General features: G+C 38.4%; 1 protein-coding gene across 1 annotated transcript; it reads right to left on the bottom strand.

Moving 5' to 3' along the window:
* Positions 1–649: 649 nt before the first annotated feature.
* On the bottom strand, positions 650–22,032 carry prmt5 (protein arginine methyltransferase 5). The gene is made up of 16 exons (XM_007258055.4): positions 21,802–22,032; positions 20,092–20,210; positions 18,278–18,363; positions 16,862–16,996; positions 16,439–16,551; positions 12,597–12,646; positions 12,337–12,500; positions 10,468–10,629; positions 9,149–9,226; positions 8,931–8,989; positions 4,950–5,072; positions 4,687–4,862; positions 4,278–4,481; positions 2,409–2,519; positions 2,253–2,317; positions 650–1,391 (listed from the first exon to the last, which is right to left on the bottom strand). The coding sequence occupies exons 1-16, from the start codon at positions 21,897–21,899 to the stop codon at positions 1,239–1,241; spliced, it is 1,896 nt and encodes a 631-aa protein (XP_007258117.2). The 5' UTR covers positions 21,900–22,032; the 3' UTR covers positions 650–1,238.
* Positions 22,033–22,674: the final 642 nt, after the last annotated feature.

Genomic DNA, 22,674 nt, shown 5'->3' on the forward strand with positions numbered 1-22,674 from the left:
TAGTGCGCCTTATAATCCAGTGCGCCTTGTGTATGGACTAACACTAAAAATAGACCGTTCACTCATCGTGCGCCTTATAATACGGTGCGCCTTATAGTCCGAAATTGTTTTAAACAATATGGCCACACAGCTAATGTAGTCTTTAACATTTAGTCTTTTTGTATATGCAAATTGAAGATGGACAGGACCAATCAAAAGTTTGGACACATCTCTTCTCGTTAAGTATTTCTTTTTATTATTTTTTTTTACATTGTAATTTTAATATTGATATTTATAATATTGACTATTCTGGATAGGGCTTAAGAACTTCACTTTGGGTGCGTGTTTCTACAGAGAACCATGCTAAACACAATAGCCAGTGGAAATTGGAGAGTTACTGAATGTGATGTCATGTTACAGAAAGCCTGTTTTTGTTTTTTAATTGCAGTCCGGATGCAAGAGTTTTATCACTGAGTAGGAGTGTGAAATATTTTTTACAGACGTCTCCCTGAAAAACTAATCTCATCCAGATCCAGTGCTTTAAGATAGAAAATTAGCTTTTGCAAGATTTCTTTATTAGCACAGATTTTGATTGCATCAACAGAAAGACAAATAAGATCATTAAATTGCTCCTAATACTTCAATGACGACAACAGCATTTTTTATGAAATTATTTTAATTCAGGTTATTTGACAACAGATTTCAGCAGGAAGAACACAAAACAGTATGAAAAAGGATATTTTTAACGACACTACCAAATACGCTGTAATTATCTGCTCCGGTATGTGGACCCAACACTGGATGATCCGAATGCACAGCTCTTCAGTGCATTAGAGGCCAGAGAGTAAGCATGAGTGTGAGGTTCACCTGGCTTATGGCTCTATGTACTGCTAAAAGTAGTACAGGATAACTCAACTGTAGTTCTAAAACAAAAAACCAAGGCCTCTCTGTTTTATATGATTAATTCAGTACTACATGACTTAGCAGCTTTAATTGGAATGGGGATCAAACAGCTTCGCGTGATGTTAAAGGGCATTTCGGATGTTAGATTTGACTTCCTACTTTGTAAACAAGTATAAAAATGAACATGTCTGAAAACTGACCAATGCTGTGACTCAGTAGGAGTGAGTGCACAGCGATATTTATAATTAAGTGCTACACTGTACATGTCAGTATGCGCCACGGAGGTTCAGTTACATAGACCTATCCCCTTCACTGCAAACCATAACAAAACACCTAATAACCGTGTATGTTCATCCCTATAACCCAATAGTGTAGGAGCGTCCCGCGGGGTTGTGGATGGCCGAGCAGACGGGTTCAGTCACGGCCCACTCGTACCACACCTTCTTCCCATTGTTACACCTCCAGAACCTCACGCTAACATCGTCTCCACCGGTCAGGGGGATGGGTTGCTATGGTGGGAGGGGAAAAACAAAAAGCAGTAAAGATCCACTCATGAATGTGCAGAGAGAACAGTAATGCATTGTAACTAATCTAAAGGAAGATACTTTCACTTCTGACATTTAAACATTTGGTTTTTTAAAAAGGGACACTTGGTAGGATTTTCTTTACTCTACTATCCATCCTTTTTAAAGACGTAAAAATGCAGATTAATAACCATTGCACCACTCCATTGAGCTTTAATGGGCAGAATAGAATCCCTCTCATGCTTGATTCAGGCTCCACTGAGCTGGAATCAAGACTAGTGCATCTTAAAAAAATATTAGATTACCATTGAAAAGTTACTTTATTTCAGTAACTCAGTTCAAAATGTTAAACTTGTTTATTTCTTTTATTGTTGATGATTATGGCTTACAGCCAATAAAACCCCCCCAAAAATCAGTGTCTCAGAAAATTTGAATATTTTTATGTAAGACCAATTGGTACTTTTAGCAGTGTGGGCAGTGTGCCAAATCCTGCTGGAAAATGAAATCTGCACCTCCATAAAAGTTGTCATCAGAGGGAAGCATGAAGTGCTGTTTTTGGACTTGATATACAACACTGCACTTTGAACTTGATAGAACACAGTGGATCAACACCAGCAGAAGACATGTCTCTCCAAACCATCACTGATTGGTGGAAAATTGGTGCTAGACCTCAAGCAGCTTGCACTGTTTGTCTCTCCACTTTTCCTCTTTGAAATGCAAGATTTACTGATGGTCAGTGATGGTTTGGAGAGCCATGTGATCTGCTGTTGTTGGTCCACTGTTAACTACACTAAAACAAAGAACGAAACAAATGTTTAGAGTTAATGCCATGTAAGCAGCACTCACTTTAAGAGGGAAGAGAATTGGAAACCAGGAGAACATTCCCGGGGAGTGTGTCTCTGGCCTGATACCTGCAAAAAAAAAAAAGAATATAATTTTCATATCACTGCTGCCACAGCCACAAACACTACTGATGCGTAAAGGACAGCAGGTAAGACTTACTAAGAGTGACGTCTTTGTACAGAGTGGTCTCAAAATATCCAGCGAAACCGTGGAGCACAGAGTTACAGGTTACAGAAAAGCGCAGACACTGATATCTGTTATTGTTCATATCTGTGGGTGAAAAACACAAGTCATTTATAACTTAATAATAGAATACCATATTTTTCCGCACTATAAGTTGCACCTAAAGTACTTTTATACTTTCCCAAAAATCGACTTGCTAAATTAGAAGAAAAACATAGAGACACCCCTGTTCCATACTAGTGTTGCATAATACGCTTTATATTTGGAAAATAGACCAAAAAATAGATGTTTATTGACAGTGCACCTTATAATCCGGTGTGCATTATGTATGAATTTTACCAGTCAGGTATTAAGGAGCAGTAAAGCCACACAGGAGTATACAGGAGTTTCAGTTTCCAGTTTCTAGTTCTCCAGCACCTAGGATGGAGCAGTATTAGATAGATAGATAGATAGATACTTTATTGATCCCGAAGGAAATTTAGCAGCCAGTAGCAATTACACAACACAGTAGAAACAAAAACAATACACAGTAGAAACAAACAATAAGTGTAGTACAATACACTTATTGAGGGATAAAATTCTAAATTGAGACTTAAAAAAAATATATACATAAATATATAAATACAAAAAAACTATAGAAAGTGTGGAAGTAAACAGTCGTAGATATGAGGTAGTGCAGTAAAAGAATAAACTAAGTATAGGAGGTATTAGTAGATATGACTATTAAACATAAATATAAACATGTGCAAGTATTATATTTAAGTTAGGTGCGTAGTGTAGTGTCCAGGGGTGCAAAAGTACAGGATGTACAGTAAAGTGTCCCGGAGTGCAAATGTACAGGATGTACAGTACAGTGTCCAGAAGTGCAAGTGTACAGGATGTACAGTAAAGTGACAAGTGTCCAGGAGTGCAAATAAACAGTATGTACAGTATACTGTATATATTATTAGCATTAATCGCTGTTCAGAGGCGAGTATTACCTGCCTGTAACCACAGCTAGCACTGCTGGAGCAGCATTAGCTACTAACAGAGGTGAGTATATCAGACAGTAGCCTGTGCATGTTTATCGTTAGCCGCTAATGCTAATGGTGCTGCACCCAGCCTTAGCAGAAATCTGGAAATCTAAGCGTACTGTAAATAAACGGAAAAGCTTTGCTCACCCAAATAAACAGCTTTCAGGAGAGAAATATGTGTAGATTAACATCCAGTGCTCGATTTACTTTACTAAGAAAATGTTTCCTTTTTTAAAGGATTATAGTTTCGTTTTTATTTTGTTTGTTTGTTTGGGTTTTGTGCCATATCAGCAACATGTTGGCTATTTTATGGCATCAACAGTGTTCATAACTTGTGCATCACAGACTTAAATCAGTGTCTTCACATGAAGGACTTCCAGAAAATCAAGGTTTTTTAGCTGGTGGAATCTTTTCAAACAGTTCTTTCACATTTGTAACCCTATAAAAGTCATTTCTGGTGGTTAAAAGTGCAGGGCAGTCTACTAAGATGTGTTTAATAGTTTGAGGAGTATCACAGAACTGGCAGGCTGGAGTCTATTCGCCAACCAGGAGGTGGCTCGTTTTTATTTTAGCTTAGCTTTTACTAACTTAGTTAGCTACCTTCACCTCCACCCAGTGGCAAAACTTGCTGAATTAGAAGGAAAACGTAGAAACGCCCCTTGTTCCTTACTAGTATTGCATAATGCAACTTTTAATCTGGTGTGCCTTATGTATAAATATAGACCAGAAATAGATGTTCATTGATGGCACGCCTTATAATCCAGTGCACCGTATAGTCAATCAAAACAAGAAAAACTTGTTTTAGAAAAGCTGATGTAACTAGATCTCTCACCTGTGGTTGGATGGACGAAGGTAAAGCAGGGCTTGGGGTCGGCAAGCTGGTGGAAGTTATGTAGCCTCACTACATATGGTGTCTCAAAGTGGCACTCAGGGTCCTTGTCGCGCTCCCGACAGCTTCGCACCTCATTATACAGCTTAGAGGAGGACAGGGGGGCCAGAAATGATGTGTAGGAGCAGGGAATACTCACCCCATTATCTAAAACAAGCAATACGACAAACCAGTATGTGAGCACACAGTGATTTTAAACAGACACTGTGCTGCCATTTGTTTAAGAAACTGTATAATTAAAACACTAGGCCATGACAGTCTATGTACTTCAGTAATTTAACACGGTTAACTGTGAGTGGCTCACTGATTTACATACTGCATTATGGAAATTTCCATATTTTTCCATCTGTACCTTTGAGAAAGTGCTGAGCTCCATCAAGGCACTCAGGGGAAAGCTCATTGTCGCCAAATGATCCCAAAAGCTCACTGACGATGATGTCTGCCTTCTCCGGGGCCACCCAATCCCGCATGTCACATGACACCACAGTCACCTGATCTCCCCATTCTTCAAACTTCCAGTTCTCCAGACTGGAAAATGAAACAAAATAATAATTTCATAAATACAAAAAAGGCACTTCTGCTGGATAGATAAAAATACAGGAGAAATCCACTTACGTGATGACAGCATTGGGATTCTTCTCTACAGCGTACACACGCAGCTTTCGATCTGCCTGCTTGGCGGCACGCAGCGATGCGTTAACCAGAGGACCACGTCCAGCCCCTAAAACCATCAGGACCCTGATGACGAAGAGGGACAACAGGGGTCAAATTAGGGAAATATTATAGGTTCCATTTTCTTTTGGTTTTAAAATGTGAAATGACCTTATGAACTTGCTCAGTGCTGTAAAGTTGTAGCAGATAAACACAGTACACAGAAGATCCAGAAAGGAGGATAAGACAGAATGATAGAGACAAAGAAAGATACAATAAAATATAAAAGAAGTCTTTAAGTGTGTCTGTAATGGAGGTACTGCAGTGTGTGTGTAAAGACGGGGACATGTCTGTTGCAGTGATTTGAATAAAAAAAATGTTAAGAGTTTTTAATTTGCTGTAGAGGAGCTGAGAGGAGCACTGAAAACCTGAGGAAAACAGCAAAACAACAGTAATGGGGGCCCTTTAGTCAGACATTTAAATGGCTTTTTAAAAGGTAAATAAGAGCAATTTTCTGGGATTAAAAGCTTAAATTCAGCTGTAACAAGAAATATCTGTGCTGCAAAACTGTGCTGGACTGAGGTGCACAGCTTTTGACGTGGACGTTTACAAGCACGTGCCCAATCATGTGGATGGAGGCCATGCGGTTACCTTGTATTAACTCCTTAAACGATATATCGTGCAGCCCTAATACACACCAATAATATTTTGATTATGGTTTTAATCTCTTAATTAAATAGGAGTTGCCAAACAACACTAACTAAAAATGTATGATAAACACATTTTTTCCAGACACTTAACCAGATAAGGCGGAGTTAAACTAAATGAACTAAAAGAATCAAATGAGTTGAAGGCATGTAGAAAAATAAAGCAGCTGTGATCAGAAGAAAAATGCTTTTACTGAGTTTAATAAAGACTGACTAACCAAAGCAACACAAGTGAAAGCAAGAACAAATCCTCTGCCTGTTTTTTAAACCATCACATTGAGACAAGCCTCTTAATCCATCTTCACACACACACATCACAGCTAAGACTCTTCTGACCATTTTATAGAAAAACCCACAATCAACTGTCCAACTCTTTTCTCCATCAAAAAGCTTTTAATTCTGACATTAATATTTCTGGATTTCAATTAAAGCCTTTGGGTTTGTATGATTAATGAAAACATCTTTGTCACCCCCTGGTGGCACATTCTCTGTTGGCAAGTGATCCCCTGTGTCGCTCTGCGCTTTCATGTGCCTTCACATTCTTATAGAAAAACGTCAGTCACAATTTAGCATTCAAAGAGGTCCATTTTGCAGCAGAAACTGTGCCTCTGAATAGAGAATTCAAATGAAAATTTCAAAGAAAAAAAGTACAGTTAAAAAAGCGTGAGCCACTCAGGCTTAATTATCTTGACGAGTGCAGAGTCGTAAACAGTCACTTTGCTCTTCTTTGAACACAAACCCGAGAGAACATCTAACATTTCACTGAAAACCACCAAAATTTCTGCAACTAATCACTTCTGGAGGAAAAAGCATATTTCACTTTAATAGTACAAGAAAAACTGTGCAGAAAATGTATTTGGGTTATTATTAGCTGTGATCATAATTAGCAGATCACCACATCTGCTGCTTTCTGCTGCTTTCAACACATCTGCTGCTCTCAGTCATACGAGATGAGCTTTGTCAGCGACGAGCACATTCACCGTTTAAGATTTCTGATTAAATAGTTTAGTAAATGGAATAAAGAGTCTGCTGGATTGAATTGGTCATTCTAAAGAAGCAGTGAGTATTAGACAGAAATGTATCCCTCAACATTCTACATAAACATATTGGCATGGCAAAAGTCATGGGACAAGATCATGGTGAGTAAAATAAATCATCATACAAAAGTAAAGACCACTAGTACTACGTCCCCAATTAGCTAGCTTGTTAAAGATCATGACATGTTAACAGTAATCATTAAGAAAAAGCAGGAAATGCAAATAGTTCTTTATAAAAATACTAGTGGTGACATTTAAATGTAAATAAAAGAATGAATGTAAGAAATGTAAAATGCAATTATATGTATATTAAATCATATAATATATGTTTTTTTATATTTGAGGAGAGATAAAACCAACTTTGGGTGCTGGAGTAAAGAATGCATGATCAATTGGACTGTAAATGTCTCGGCTTAGTTGTGAGGATTTCTGAATTCGAACTTAATTTGACGAGAATAAAAATCAGGAAATCAGGAAAGCAGGAAAGTGCGGGTCTGTGTGTGTCTGTGCGTGAAATAATACTGATTCCACAAACTTTAATCCATATATCAGCAGCCATGGGCTCTTCTCAAAAGCTGTATAATTCTCTGAACGTTAAAATAACTGATAAAATTGTAGCAACACATTTTCAAGCCGCTGTTTCTTTAGTTGATAAAAACACTGCTGCATATCTACTGCAGATACTATCAGGAACATTCCTGAACATAAACCTGTGTTGGTATTCTCTTTTTTTACTAGCTACTTAAAATTGAATTAATTTATTAGTAGTATGAATTTGCTATTATTTAATTTCTATCACAATATATAATAATGCTGAATTATTATTATTGTTCAGCCCTAGCTATGTCCCTTGTGTTCCTTCTGCTCTGCTCTGTTTAAACAGGGCCTTTGCACAATTTACCAGGATTTTAAATCAACAAATTATAACAAGTGACTGCTAAAACAATTACCATTTTAACTAGTTAAATTAACAGATGAAGGCTAGTCCCCCTAAGAAACTGTCCTAAAACTGGACTACTGCAGATATCAGTAGGCATGTATCTACAGACATTTATCTAAACAGACTAATGTAAAGATGTTTTGCACTTTCTGAGCACTGCATACCATATTAAGACACACTTAAAATTCTTTATTTACCCAAATAGTGTTATTATTATCATTAGCCGCTAAGCCTGCTAAGCAATAGCTAGCTCTTTTGTGGTTCAGAGGTGAATATTATTGGCCTGTAGCCGGTCAACACCATGTTAAAACAAGCTACGTGGGACAAACTGCTAGCAGTGATGGGAATATCGGCATTAAAATAAAAGCTGTTCATCTGGCTTATGAAACACGCTCTGAGAAGGTGGGGGCAAGGGGTGGGGGCAAGTAACACAAAAGTAACGCAATAGTTACTTTAACTGGTAACTAGTTAATTTTGTAGTGCAGTAACTCAGTTACTTTTTTGGAGAAGTAACTATTAACTATAACTAATTATTTTTTAAAGTAACGTGCCCAAGACTGACCGCTAGCTAATATCAGAAAATATGTGTCTTAGGTGTGCCTTATAATGCAAAAAAATATAGTAATAAGGGTTTCCGTATGGCATATAAAGTATTTGTTATAAAGACCGACAGCTCATACAGTTATATTGTAACTGGTATCCACTGGCCAAGTTGCTTTTGTTCCCATTTTGTTTCGCTCCCTTGTTGCTATAGTATCACTAACAGTTGACAGAAATTTCACGACTGGACTTGTTGCACAGAAACTGCATCCTATCACAATACCACACTGGAGTTCACCGAGCTCCTGAGAGAGACCCATTATTTCACTAATGCTTGTAAAAGCAGTCAGCATGACTAGGTGCTTGAATTTATACACATGTGGTCATGGAACTGACTGAAACACCTGAATTCAATTATTTAAATAGAAAGCAAATACATTTGGCAATACAGTGTATCTAACAATTTTATCCAATATACTGGATGATATTGTTTACTGCCCTCTATAATTCTGAAACGCATGCAGAGCCAAATTAAAATGCCCTATTTGCTGGAAGCTATGGATGATTATCTACAGGCTAATATATCACACGGCTATTGCTATTAGTTGTATCAACAAATTAGGCTTTGTTCTCAGGAGGCCCTCGCTGCATAAATAAAGGTTTGCATGCAATTGAGAATTCCTGGCAACAGAAGCGTAAACGTGAAATTGAGAACACTTACTGTACATTAGTTTCTTTTTGCTCCTCTGGAACTCTGTCTAGCAGGCACTTATACACCGCCTGGAGAGAGAGAGATGTATTACTCAAATCAGTGGAGCGTTAATACCACAGCAGCAGAAGTATTATGAATATCAAAAACATTCACAGGCCTGATGTATGTGAACGGAAACATGCAAACTGCAGCAGCAGAGCCATTGTTCTGCCCTCTTTTCCACTCACCTGCTGGTACTGTGAATATTTAATGGGGTCTTTTTCAAAGACCTCATACGTCTGTGACTCCAAATTGTCCATTAGGGGCTGTGAGGAATAATGAAATATCAAATGAGAACACTTTGAACACAGAACAATAACGTGACATTTACAGAAAAAGTAGTCAAAAGCTAAAAAGGGCAAAATGTGAACAAATTAGCATCCACCTGGTGGATCATTTACCTAATATTACTAATATCTGAACTATTAATTATTAATTTCTTGAGACTTCGAGAAATGCTCCTGAAGATCAGTTTCAGAATCACTGCACTACATGCAGAACTAAACTGAAGACAAATCTCAATCATGGTCAAAACGACAAACATAAGGGGAATCTCAGAGCATCTCATGTTACGATATCATGATACTTTGCCCACAATAACCATGAAATCAATAATTTGATTCTACAATACTCAATATATTACAAGACAATTCTCTACGGTATTTCACAGCATTTGCTTTACTAAAAAGGATAAAATATTCTTAAGTTAGGTGAAGCTAAGCTAAGAAAACAAAACTGTAATTAAAAAAAAATACTCTTTTAAAGCAAAAAAAGCTCTGGATATTAATCTACACAGAGTTCTTTCCTGAAAACGTTTGGGTTTAATTTGGGTGAGTAAAGTGCTTCCATTTATTTACAGTAAGCTTAGATTCCAGAATTTCTCCAGCACTAAGGCTGGAGCATTAGGATCAGCGGCTAACTGTTAGTGGCTAATGCCGCGCAACAGCACTACACTGAGGAACGTGCTTAGTGGGTAATGCTAATGATAACGCTGCTCCAGCATTGCTAGCTGGGGTTAGCAGTAGGCTACAGGCTGAGATACTCCCCTCTGAACAGTGAAAGAGCTAGTGCGGTTAGCGGGTAAAGCCAACGATGCTTCAGCAGTGATAGTCGAGGTTAGCAGCAGCTTACAGGCCGATAACACTCACCTCTGAACAGATAAAGAACAATTAGCAGCTAATGCTAATGTTACTCCAGCCCCGGTGCTGGAGAACTAAACTGAAACTGCTGTATAACGCTGTACTTCAGAGGAGTGGCTTTACTGTTTCTTACAACCTGACTCGTAAAATACATACACAATAATAAAAAGGCGCACTGATGATTTCTGGAAAAAAATAAAAGGAATTTAAGTGCACCTTTAGTGCGAAAAATTCGATATAGAAAATAAAATTAAATATTTAGTCTACAGACAATCATCAATTTCACTTAGAAGATACAGGATGTGTGTGTGTGTGTGAAACAGCAACAATATACAGCACCAGTCAGGTCCTAACACAGACATACACACCTGTAGTGGTGACTGCAGGTAATCCTCATAGCCCTTGGCAAACAGCTCATAAGCATTGGGTGGTGGGCGGTTCTGACTGAGGTACTCCAGGTACTGCAGGTAAGAGCGGAAGTCTTTCTCACTGTGGCGACTCATCCCAGTGAATATAAACTGAGCCTCCAGCTGGAGAAAAGGAGAAAGAAGAAAAATGTTCACATGGGGCAGGTTAGCTCATTTAATACATGTCTGATTAATAGTTTGATTTTAAAAAAAGCACCAGAGAGTTCTGTTTAGAATTTAAATGTGCATCTCCACATTACAGATAAACTGTGAGGAGGCAGTACCAGCCTAGAACCTGTTGGAAGATATTTATACGCATTAAAATGTGTTAAAATCTGTACTGATATGCCAAAAGTCACAGGATAGCAGTATGTAAATTGATTATGACGTGTAACTTTAGAAAGCATGACCTGGAAAAAACACCCTCAGCTTTTTACGGTGTTATCATGTGATTGAAAGTAAAACAGGCCTGGCTCAGAGTTACAGTTCTGACCTCCCTCACCTTCATTTAACCCTTTGTGATCTACACCCCTTCAACCAGTTTTGTTTAGATATTCCTCGCTCTTAAAATTCAAAAGCTGTGTCCAGCACTCACCATTTTTAAACGTGCTTTATACAACAGTTCCGACCGCACAATCTGATTGGTTGAGAAGTGTTCTAGCCGTGCTGATATATGTGATAACATCTAAATTTGTATCACTCCGCCGACGCCTTGCAGAGTAACGGCGTATACACACAGGACACCCGCAGCAGCGTTAGCTTAGCACAGGCTAGCGCTCAGCCGTGGCACGTTCGCCCGCATCGCTGGCTCGTCTTTTGTGGGAAAAAAGGAAAGAAAATCGCTCGCTTACTGCCGTCTGACAGCGAGAACGCTAACCAGCCAGGCTAGGATAAGCTAAGCTAATATATGCTGAGCTAAAGCAAGCTACGCTAACCAAACCACAGTTCAGCTGGCTAGCTAAAACCAACACCACCAGCAAAACAAGCAGAAATGCTCAAAAAAAAAGCACAGCTTTCACCTGCAGACGACTCCATGGAACAGGAGAGGAGAGTATTAGTGTTATTTCACGCTCCTAACGTTTACCATCTTCACTTATTCCCAATTTTGAGCTAACGTTCGTGCTGTTAGTCCGTATGAACCATACATCATTTTGTAGTTAAGTTTCAGTTCTGTGACAGTGGTTGTGGAACTACTTTTTGGCGGAAGGCACAGTCCATATTCAAGCATATTCACTCTGAATTTCTTAAAGTTCTTTAATTTATTTTCTTAATTCATTTTGTAAAAAAAAAAAAAACAGCAACAACTGTTGTATAAAAGCAATAGTACACTCGAGGTCGTGTGTTATCGCGAATAACATCACTGCTGTGATGATCTACGACACACGACCGAGTGTTCTATTGCTTAAATCAAAATAAAAATGTGAGATTTGTTACACTATTATTATTTAATAAAAAATTAATTGGTAAGTTATTGTGTGCAAAAACAAACTTATGAATGTTTTTGTTTCTACTGAAAGTATGAAACTTAAATTAAATACTCAAAAGTTTTCATGGGCATATTGTCCACCTCTATAAAGGGACACAATGCTAGTTCCTGCCCAGTGACACTGTTTATATAACGAGCCTCAAGAGAGTGTGTGTAACGTAATACAGCAAATGAAATCAGACACACACACACAGACAAAACTGTGACTATACATGTTATGCTGTTACAAGCTGTTTACAGGCTCTATACATTTACAGCTGTTCATAGCTCTAAACAATACATTCATCTCAATATGCTCACCCATTGTTTAAGATTTGTTGGACAAGAAGCTTGTGTGTGCTTACCTTGAAGAGGCGGAATATGATTCGCTGATGCGCTTTCGACAGCACTGGAAATCCCTTCTTATTGGTCAGAAATATGCTGGTGGGAAGAATAGCAGCTTTGATTGGTTCCCCAAGCCACTTGTCGATCACGTTGTCAGACGGCATGTCTGCACCAACCTCAATAGCTTTAGAAAAATCAGAAAAGATGACATTAGGTATATAAAAAATGAGGACATACACATTTGCACTGCTTGATATAGTAAAATTATAAATGATCTTACCAAGACAAACCCTTTTGTTGTAATCGCATAGTGTTCTGAATGAATGCCACCTAAATGGGAGGAGTCAAAGGGGAAAGATTAAGGCCAGTAAATAAACAGGAAACTGTGCCAACATAAACAGAACGAGAGATTCAACTTTTATTTGGGGTTACAATTCAATAATATAGCCGCAAGCGGCAATCATCGGGTTCAAGCACCAACTTGCACAATGGTGCCTACTGGAGCATTGAATGGTGATGTGTAAGAAGGTCTAATATGATTGGAGATGCCCTGTCACATTTAGAAATTATCAAGTTTTTCACCTGTTATTAATGTTGAGCAGAGGCCTTTCAACCTGATCAGTGCTTAAATTCACATGTAAATCTAGTGAACTTTGTAGGATATTCATTAAGTGAGTTAGAACTAGTCAAAAGGTGTCTACATGTTATTGGTATTGATCAGGTGGCTTCAACCAGAATGTTCACAAAGTGGTATTCAGATTGACCTTTGAACCTTTGCAGAACAAGCTGAAATGTTTGACCAAACAAGTTTAAATTAACACAAAGGAGTGAATGTTCTGATATGACATGTAATTACGAAGTTATTATAAATCTAGTTCTGAATTAAATGGCGCTTCATCAAGCACCAACTAGCACAATGGTGCCTACTAGAGCATAGGATGGTGATGTGTAAGAAGGTCTAACACAATTGGAGACATTCTGTCACATTTAGAAATGATCAAAAGTCTTTCACCTGTTATTAATGTTGAGAAGAGGCACAAAGGAGTGAATGTTCTGATATGACATGTAATGTCAAGTTATTCTTAATCTAGTTCTGAATTAAATGGCGCTTCATCAGAGTGATATTGTACAGAGGTCTTTAACATTGTGAGATTACAGCAAATACTGCAGAGTTACAGCAATTTAGGTTAGAAATTCCAAGGACGCACAGATTGCTTGATGCCTGGAGAGTATTGTATGTGAAATTTTCACAAATGTTTTTAATGAACATTTACCTAGAGACTCTACAGTGTGCAGCAAGACTGAAATGGAGGTGATAGGCCAAATATCCAGAGAGTAGTTTCAATATAGCTATTTTCAAACAATTAGCAATTATGAATGAACAAAGCACTTTTTAAACATAGTTGTATTGAGAAATTTGTCAGAGCCACTGTACTAAATATGGCAAAAACAATTAGATGTCAAAATAGTACAGCATGATTGACATATACTCGTTTTTTTGGAACAGCACCCCCCAGTGGGCGGATTGTTTCAGCACTTTGCAGGTCACTACAGTGTCTCCACCTGAACATAACTGCCAAATATCATCCAGATTGGGCAACATTCAGCCTGCCAAAATGTCTGCTGAATGCTGATTGGCTGATGGTGTTCAGCCATGTTGATTGATTAAGTTGCCCTTTGAACATCCTTTAGAGGCTGTATGATAGATTCTGCATGCAAAGTTTCAACTTGCTAGGTTGCACGGTTGCTGAGAAACAGTGCTCCAAATTTACCTCTTGAAGTGAATGGGGCATATATCCGGAAGGACTAATTTGCATATGGCGGCCATATTGTTTACATATTTCAACTTTTTCTTAATGAATATTGAAGAGCATGCTCTCACGAGTGTTTTGATACCAAACATGGATTGGTCAAAATTCCTAGGACTAGTTTGCAAAAGTAGGTTTTGCATATTATGCAAATTAGCACAAAATCTATATAGACGGAAGTGCATGGTCCAAATTGGAAAGTTGTTGGTATTGACCCAAGGAATCCATCAAAAAAAGAATTTTGAATGTAGGTCTTATGGTTTTTGAGTTATTGAGAAAATTGTGAAAAATGAATTTCCTTGTTTATAGCGCCACCACTTGACCAATCGGTGCCATTTTTGTTGTCCACCGAGATGCACTGATCCTACATCTACCTACCAAGTTTCATTTCTCTATGACTTACGGTTTAGGCTGCACAACTGTTTTTACAGGAGAAAAAGAATAATAATAATAATAATAATAATAATAATAATAAGAAGAAGAAAAATCTTAGCAAAAACAATAGGGTTCTACGCACCTTCGGTGCTTGAACCCTAATAATGCAACACTTCATGCAAAAAGATATCTTGCATTTTTTTTTTTAACTGACAGACGTCAGAGTACAACACTGCTATCTAGTGGTCAAAGTTTAAACAACACAAACTGAACCACTGTTTCAAGATATCTTGCATATGAACTACACTAAAAATTAACAGTTTGAGAATCAGTACAGCATTAAAATAATAATAATAATAATAAATAGTATCACAAAACAATATTAGGGTATTCTCATGCTCTTACAAGACTATTTAACAGTACATTACAGAATATGCTTATGAAATATAGTTGTGTCTATTAGGCTTATTAGTCACTCACAGTATGACTTTATGATCAGACAATTAACCCACTGCATTAAATGCAGAATTATTTTTGGCTAGCCACATCTATTAGAATTCATATTTCATTGAAATGCGGAACAATGGATTTTAGTACTTTATACATGAAATTTCTAGTAAATCGTGGTTTTAGCGGCGAGTATATTGAACTGTAGTCTGTGTGTTTATAATTATATATATTAATACAAGCTACGTGAGACGAACTGCTAGCTAATACCTAATACACCTTGGCTTCCTGAAACAATAGTGTTCCTCAGTCGGGCAGCATTAGCCACTAACTGCCGCTAGCTGCCAATTCTGCTGCACCCAACCTTAGTGGAAAAAAAGATCTACTTTTACACCATTAACAAACTCAGAATTCTCCTAATAAAGTGTGGAGCTACTTTGAGGGCCCTGACTCTTAAGACTCTTAAAACAAGGCACTGAGAACTTTGAAAGTGCTCAGACAGTTTATTAAAAACACTGTTTATACACACAGTACCTTGAGCTAATTTCAACAGAATACGCTCTATCCTACATTCATGCTCGTGCATGCTCATCATTTGACTCAGTGACTTCATTGAAGATGGCAGCACTTGGAGAAATACCTAAATGTACTGTGTGTACAAACAGTGTTTTAAATTAATTATCTGTGCACTTCCAAAGTTCTCAGTGCTTCATTTTAAATGTCAGGGACCTCAAAATTACATCAATGAAGTGTGGAGCTACTTTGAGTTTATTCATGATGCAAAAATTATGAGTTTTCTTTGCATGTTCAATGCTTTGTCCCAATCACTATTATTGTAAGGCTGTTTGGAGCATCGGCTGTATCTCAGAAGGCTGGGGGGAGAATGTAGATGGGCTATTCTACAAAAGTCTGTATGCATTATCAGGTTTTATTACACCCAAATTCATCCCATCTCACACCAGATTTGGGTGAATAATGTTGAAAGCTGCTTTAAGTGCTGTCTTTTGGTTAGAGAACAGAGCATAGTTATGGCAAACAGAAAAGTTATGGTAAACAACTGAAACCTAAACAAATACGCCAGTGTTGTGATTAACATATAAAACAATACTGGCTTATACGAATCATTTCAGAATACAGAGAATAATCTTTAGTGGTATGTACCACATTTAATGTTGTTATCAATTCCTGCAGCTCTAGCCTAATCAAGATTTAATGAGTCCTGCATATTGGGTGACTTACAACAATTAGAGACACCAGCACGACATGACAGATCATGTTACAATAACAAGTGATATTAAAAACCTTGTTTTCCACTGCAGTCAATATATGTGTGTTTTTGAGAGCTGTAGAAGCGGCCATATTTTTAGAACTGCAAACGATCAGGTTCTATGAAGATGTATCATTTACCTAAAGATTTAACCACTCAGTATATTATTCTGTTCTAGTCTGTTCTCATTTTCACGCTAAATGTGACCATATCAAATTTCCTCACCAGCCCCAGGTCTTCTCTTCATTGTTGCCATCATCTATTTGTTTGGAGGGCTCGTTCTCAATGAGGTCTTCACGAGTGTCCTCGGGCGCCAGCAGAGGAACGCGAATCCAGAACTTACAACAACAGAGCAACAAATTAAAACTAAACAAACATGTTCATAAATATCTAATAAGCAACACTTCATGAAATTCATCAAATTACAGCAACATTAATGCAAATTGCTTCCAATTACGCCTGCAGGTTTGTTATAATAGCGTTTTAAGTGTCATGTATCTTATAGCAGCAGCATCTACCTGCCTCAAAAGAGAACAGCTTGCTAGGCCATGTGTGGTTGTAGCGACCCTAGACGCACACAAACTACTACACCTAAGCTCCTAAGTTTAGAGAGCACACGCTTTTGATCCTAAGCAGCTGTCTTCTCACCATGGAAGAGTGGTGTCCTGTGTGGATGTGGTTGAGCAGAACCCGGGCCAGGTTGGCACACTGCGGGCCCTTCAGGGGGATCATGAAGGCTGGCAGGCCCAGATAGGCACAGAAATTCAGCTCCTGTACCAGCGCCTGCAGCAGAGATACAGAGTTAATTATAAGGACTGCGTGCATCCAAACATGCACAAAAGCAGTCTTGCTACTTATAGGTTAGGAACGACTCCAACAACTGGTCCCAGTTAAAACACAACTGACAGTCAGACATCTGCTTCGAGCTACTGCAGTTCACTATTACTCAGATGGATCAAGTGAGTGTGAACCTTTTGCTTTAGTCACTGTTAACATTTAAACTCGAGATTTATCCAATACAAAAGGTATTATTTTGTTTCATTTGTAAATTTACCACGTTGGCTTGTGGCTAATTTGTTGGGTTGAAAATATAACAGAACCAGTGAAAAGTTGGAAAACACATCTTCTCATTTAATGTGTTTATTGCTATGATGTCTTTACATTGTAAATTTAATATTGAAGACATTATAGCTATACAAGAAGACATGTGGAATCATTTAGTGAGTCCTGCTGGAAAATGAAATCCGCAGAGGGAGGCATGAAGTGCTGTAAGATTTTCCAGGAAAACACTGCACTGACTTTGGACTTGATAATAAAACACAGTGGATCAACACCAGCAGATGACATGACTCTCCAAACCATCACTGATCATCAGTAAATTTTGCATTTTATTTGGAAATCAAGGGACCAGAGTCTGGAGGAAGAGTGGAGAGAGATGCTTGAGGTCTAGAGTGAAGTTTCCACAATCAGTGATGGTTTGGAGAGACATGTCATCTGCTGGTGTTGGTCCACTGTGTTAGATCAAGTCCAAAATCAGTGCAGTGTTTTCCTGTTGACAACTTTTACGAAGATGTGGATTTCATTTTCCAGCCCACACTCCTAAATGTACCAACTGACCTTAAATAATATTCAAATTTTCTGAGACACTGATTTTTGGGTTTTCATTGTCTGTAATCCATAATCAATAACAATAAAAAAACACTTAAAAAAGATCATTCTGTGTAATACATATATATATAATATATGAGTTTTACATTTTAAACTGAATTACTAGAATAAAGAAACTTTTCCATTCTTATTGTTTGAGATGCACTGGTAAACTATTGGATTGGGACCACTTTTACCTGCTCTGTACACATAGCTTTAGATTAAAAATGGAGCTGTAACTTACAAAAAAATCTCTGCCACAATATCCCTGAGACTGGTGTTTTAACACTCTGAATTCAACACATGGACGTCTTGATTATCCAGGTGGTCTAATGAGGTAAAACCCTAAACACCCAAGTGCTGTGACCCTTGACTGGTGTTGGACACATTAGTCAATGATAGAGAGTCTCATCTTACCGCCTCTGAATTCCTGCGCTCGGTGGTGAGTTCGGAGTCCGTCTCTATCCATGGTGAAAGCTTTCCCACAATGAGAGTGTTCCAGTCTGAAATATGTATAAATGTAAAAGAAACATATCTGATCAATAACAGCACCACATTAATAAATCATGGAAACCGATTGTTATTATTGTTCTGCCGGGATTAAAATATGCAAAGAGAAAAAAGGCTCTGGCATCACTTAAGGACATTAGGTAAAATCAATACATCATTCAGGCTGCGGTTAATACCGTATTTCAGGCTGTAGCACCACACTGCAGACTGAAGGTTCGCAATTTTTTTTTGCTCATTTACAGATAGTGTTGTATTATTAAACAGGCTAGACTATTAACTTAATTAATTCAGTAAAAAAAAAATAAGTTTACATTATTTATCGCTAACCATGGGTGCAGATGTTGTTTAATCTGTTTGAAATAGTTTTTTCAGTTCAGAATAAAAGCTGCTGAGCTAATGTTGCTAAGGAAATCTGCACTTAGGCATTTAGGCTATGTCCACACTGGGTTTCCATTTCTCCAGCACAGATTAGAGATAATGTACAAATTAACATGTATTCACCAGGAGACTGGATGCTAAACCACGACCCCCATGCAGTGACGTACATGGTAAATATATGCGTTGTTAAAAGTATTATGATATTAAATTTATTCAACATCACCCACACCCCAATTACCTGTGTTGTCATGCATATATACTCCCTAGAATCTCTATAATTAGACCACCCATTTTAATGTAAACAGCCCCACCTTTAAAACTGATCTGAATATTTCCTGCAAAGCTATTTACACATTTAGTTATCGCTGCCTCTCTGGTATATCCAGATATAGCGTGAAACAATAACAGTACAAGCACACTAGTTATGATGCATATTTGGAGACAAGTTGACAGCAGCATCAACAACAGTGTGTTCCCCTTTTGCGTCATTTTAAGAGAAGCAAACAAGAACAAAACAAACCTACCAAAATAAACAGTGACATTATTAACTATTGGCTGTAATTGATAATATAGGGATGGGGCAACGGCAGCGATAGGTAATGTGGGGATGGGGTGGATGCTGTGATAGGTAAAGCAGGGATTGGGTGGAGGCTATGATGGGCAATGGGTAATGAGGAGATGGTGTGAAGGCGGGGATGGGGCAGTGGTGGTGAACGGTAATGTGGGGATGACGTGGAGGCAGTTATGGATAATGCAGTGATGGGTAATGCGGAGATTGTGATGGGTAATGCGGAGATTGTGATGGGTAATGCGGAGATTGTGATGGGTAATGCGGAGATTGTGATGGGTAATGCGGAGATTGTGATGGGTAATGCGGAGATTGTGATGGGTAATGCGGAGATTGTGATGGGTAATGTGGAGATGGGGTGGAGGCTATGATAGGAAATGCAGAGATGGGGTGGAGGTGGTGATGGGTAATGCAGAAATGGGGCAATGCAGAGACGGGGTGGAGGCTGTGATGGGTAATGTGGAGACGAAGTGGAGGTGGTGATGGGTAATGCAGAGATGGGGTGGAGGCGGTGATAAGTAATGCAGGGAAGGGATGGAGGCCGTGATGAGTAACGTGGAGATAGGGTGGAGATAGGGTGGAGGCTGTGATGGGGTGGAAGCTGTGATGGGTAATGTAGAGATGCGGTGAAAGCTGTGATAATTAATGTCCACTGGTGTTTGTTTGAATCAGTATGCAAAACAGTACACAAAGGCTGTAAAATGCTATTAAGGCCATTTGGTAAATATCACGCTGTGTTTATTTAGTCAGTGTTGTGCAAAGAGTGATCTCTCACCTCTACCGCAGAGCAGCAGGTCAGAACGTGTCTGAGCTCCTGGTCGGGCCTTAGCAGGGTCCAATTCAAACTCTCTCCGGAACCGTGGATGGAACAGGGGCATGCACAGGAAGTCAAAACTGAGAAGAAATGAGAGACAAATTTATTATTACAAAAGTTTTAACAAAGAATTAGAGTATCGTCACTCCTTAAATCACATCTTAAGATGTGGAATGCCACATGAAGAAAATATAATTAAAACACAATCACGCATTTTTCTAAATTAATCAAAAGAAAAAGGTGCACAATTTTATTTACCATGACTCCATCTTATTGCTTATTTGCAAAAAGAACATTAATTTATTTGGTCCACTTAAGGCCAAATAATTTAAGTTGCCAACTTAAATGAAGTGTAATATTAGCTACACTTCGTATAAGTATTGATACTAACATGATTGTAGCCTGACAGCCTTGAACTTGAATATTACTGCAAATGTATCTGCTTATTGATGAGACTCACAAAAGCATTCTTTCCACATTCAGCTTATTTAGTTTGCTATGATATATATAAGAAATTATAATGACAAGGCTATTAAACCATCACTGATTGTGGAAACTTGGTCCCTTGATTTCAAAATGAAATGTAAAATTGACTGATGATCAGTGATGGTTTGGAGAAACATGTCATCTGCTGATGTTGGTCAGCTCGGTTATATCAAGTCCAAAATCAGTGCAGTGTTTTTTTTCCGAAAAATCTTACAGCACTTTATGCTTCCCTCTGCGGACAACTTTTATGGAGAAGCGGATTTCATTTTCCAGCAGGATTTGGCACACTGCCCACACTGCCAAAAGTACAGTCGTGGCCAAAAGTGTTGGCACCCCCTGATTTTTTCCAGAAAATTAAGTATTTCTCCCAGAAAATTATTGCAATTACACATCAAGATCTCTGGAGATGGACTGGACAAATGTTTCCACAATTTTGGTTCTCAAGTCCTCAGACAGTTCTCTTCTCTTCTTTCTGTTCTCTATGCTTGGCGTGGCACACACAGACACACAATGCAAAGATTGAGTCAACTTCTCTTCTTTTCATCTGGTTTCAGGTGTGAGTTTTAAATTGCCCACACCTGTTACTTATCACAGCTGAGTTTGAATGAGAATCATATGCTTGAAACAAAGTTATTTACCCTCAACCTCGAAAAGGTGCCAATCATTTTGTCTGGCCCATTTTTGGAGTTTTGTGTAAGATTATGTTAAAATTGCATTTTTTCTTCTGTTTTTTTTTGTGTTGTTCCAATACACACAAAGGAAATAAACACGTGTATAACAAAACATGTGTTATTGCAATACTTATCTGGGAATAATTGAGGGGTGCCAACACTTTCAGCCATGACTGTACCAATTGGTCTTATATAATATTCTAATGTTCTGAGATACTGACTTTTGTATTTTTATTGGTTGTATGCCATAATTATCAACAATAAAATAAATATACACACAGCTAAGCTAAGCTAGCTGTTGCCCTCACAGCGCCGGTTACTCCCCAAAAATCAAGCACTGAAGCTAGGTTAACTAAGCTAGGTTAGCTAGCTAGCTGCTCCTCCAGCCTCTGTGGGCATCACGTGTAGTGACCGGGCTCCCCGCTCAATTCATTCTTCCCCAGTTTTAGAGCTCCAGCCTGTAATAAATCAGTATGTCAAGGCCCGGTCTGCACCGCCGCCCCCCGGCGCTTACCCCAGCTTAGCGACCGCGGCGAGGGTGTCCGCCACCTCGGGAACACAGCTGATATCCCTCCCGCAGGAGACCCTGCTCCCCGTGCTGGCGGACGCCATGGTTTGTAGAAGAGACGAGGAGGGAAAATGAAAGAGCGGCCGCTGCTGCTATAGTGAAACTGCCTTCATTCCGGCTCAAACAGCCGTCAGAACCGGCAACCGCCGACACAAGCTCCCGGAGCCACAATGGCGAACACAGGCGAGCGCAGTTTCTCCCTCAGCAAAGTCCCGCGAGATTTCAGAGCGAGAGTATGGTCACGTCTTAAACAGCGCTGTACTCATAACCCTATGTAGTCAACGAGTCTATGTACTCACAGTCTGTAAACTATGATCTATACAATACAGCTCTGGAAAAAAAATAAGACACCACTTAAAAATGATTAGTTTATTTGATTTTACCAAATTGAAAACCTCTGTAATATAATCAAGAGGAAGATAGATGATCACAAGCCATCAAACCATAAAGTTATCCAAAAGCAGTGTGTAAGACTGGTGGAGGAGAGCATGCCAAAATGTGTGAGAATTGTGATTAAAATCAGGATTATTCTAACAAATATTGATTTCTGAACTCTTAAAACTTTATGAATATGAACTTTTTTTTTTCTTTGCATTACTCGAGGTCTAAAATCTCTGCATCTGCTTTTTTATTATTTCAGCCATTTCTCATTTTCTGCAAATAAATGCTCTAAATGACAATACTTTTATTTGGAATTTGAGATTTTTTTTGCCGGTAGTTTATAGAATAAAACAATATATAAATAAACATATACCTATACATAGCAAAATCAGAAACTGATTCAGAAACTGAAGTAGTCACTTAATGTTTTCCAGAGCT

The sequence above is a fragment of the Astyanax mexicanus genome, chromosome 8 (genome assembly GCF_023375975.1).
Source record: "Astyanax mexicanus isolate ESR-SI-001 chromosome 8, AstMex3_surface, whole genome shotgun sequence".
NCBI classification, from domain to species: Eukaryota; Metazoa; Chordata; class Actinopteri; order Characiformes; family Acestrorhamphidae; genus Astyanax; species Astyanax mexicanus.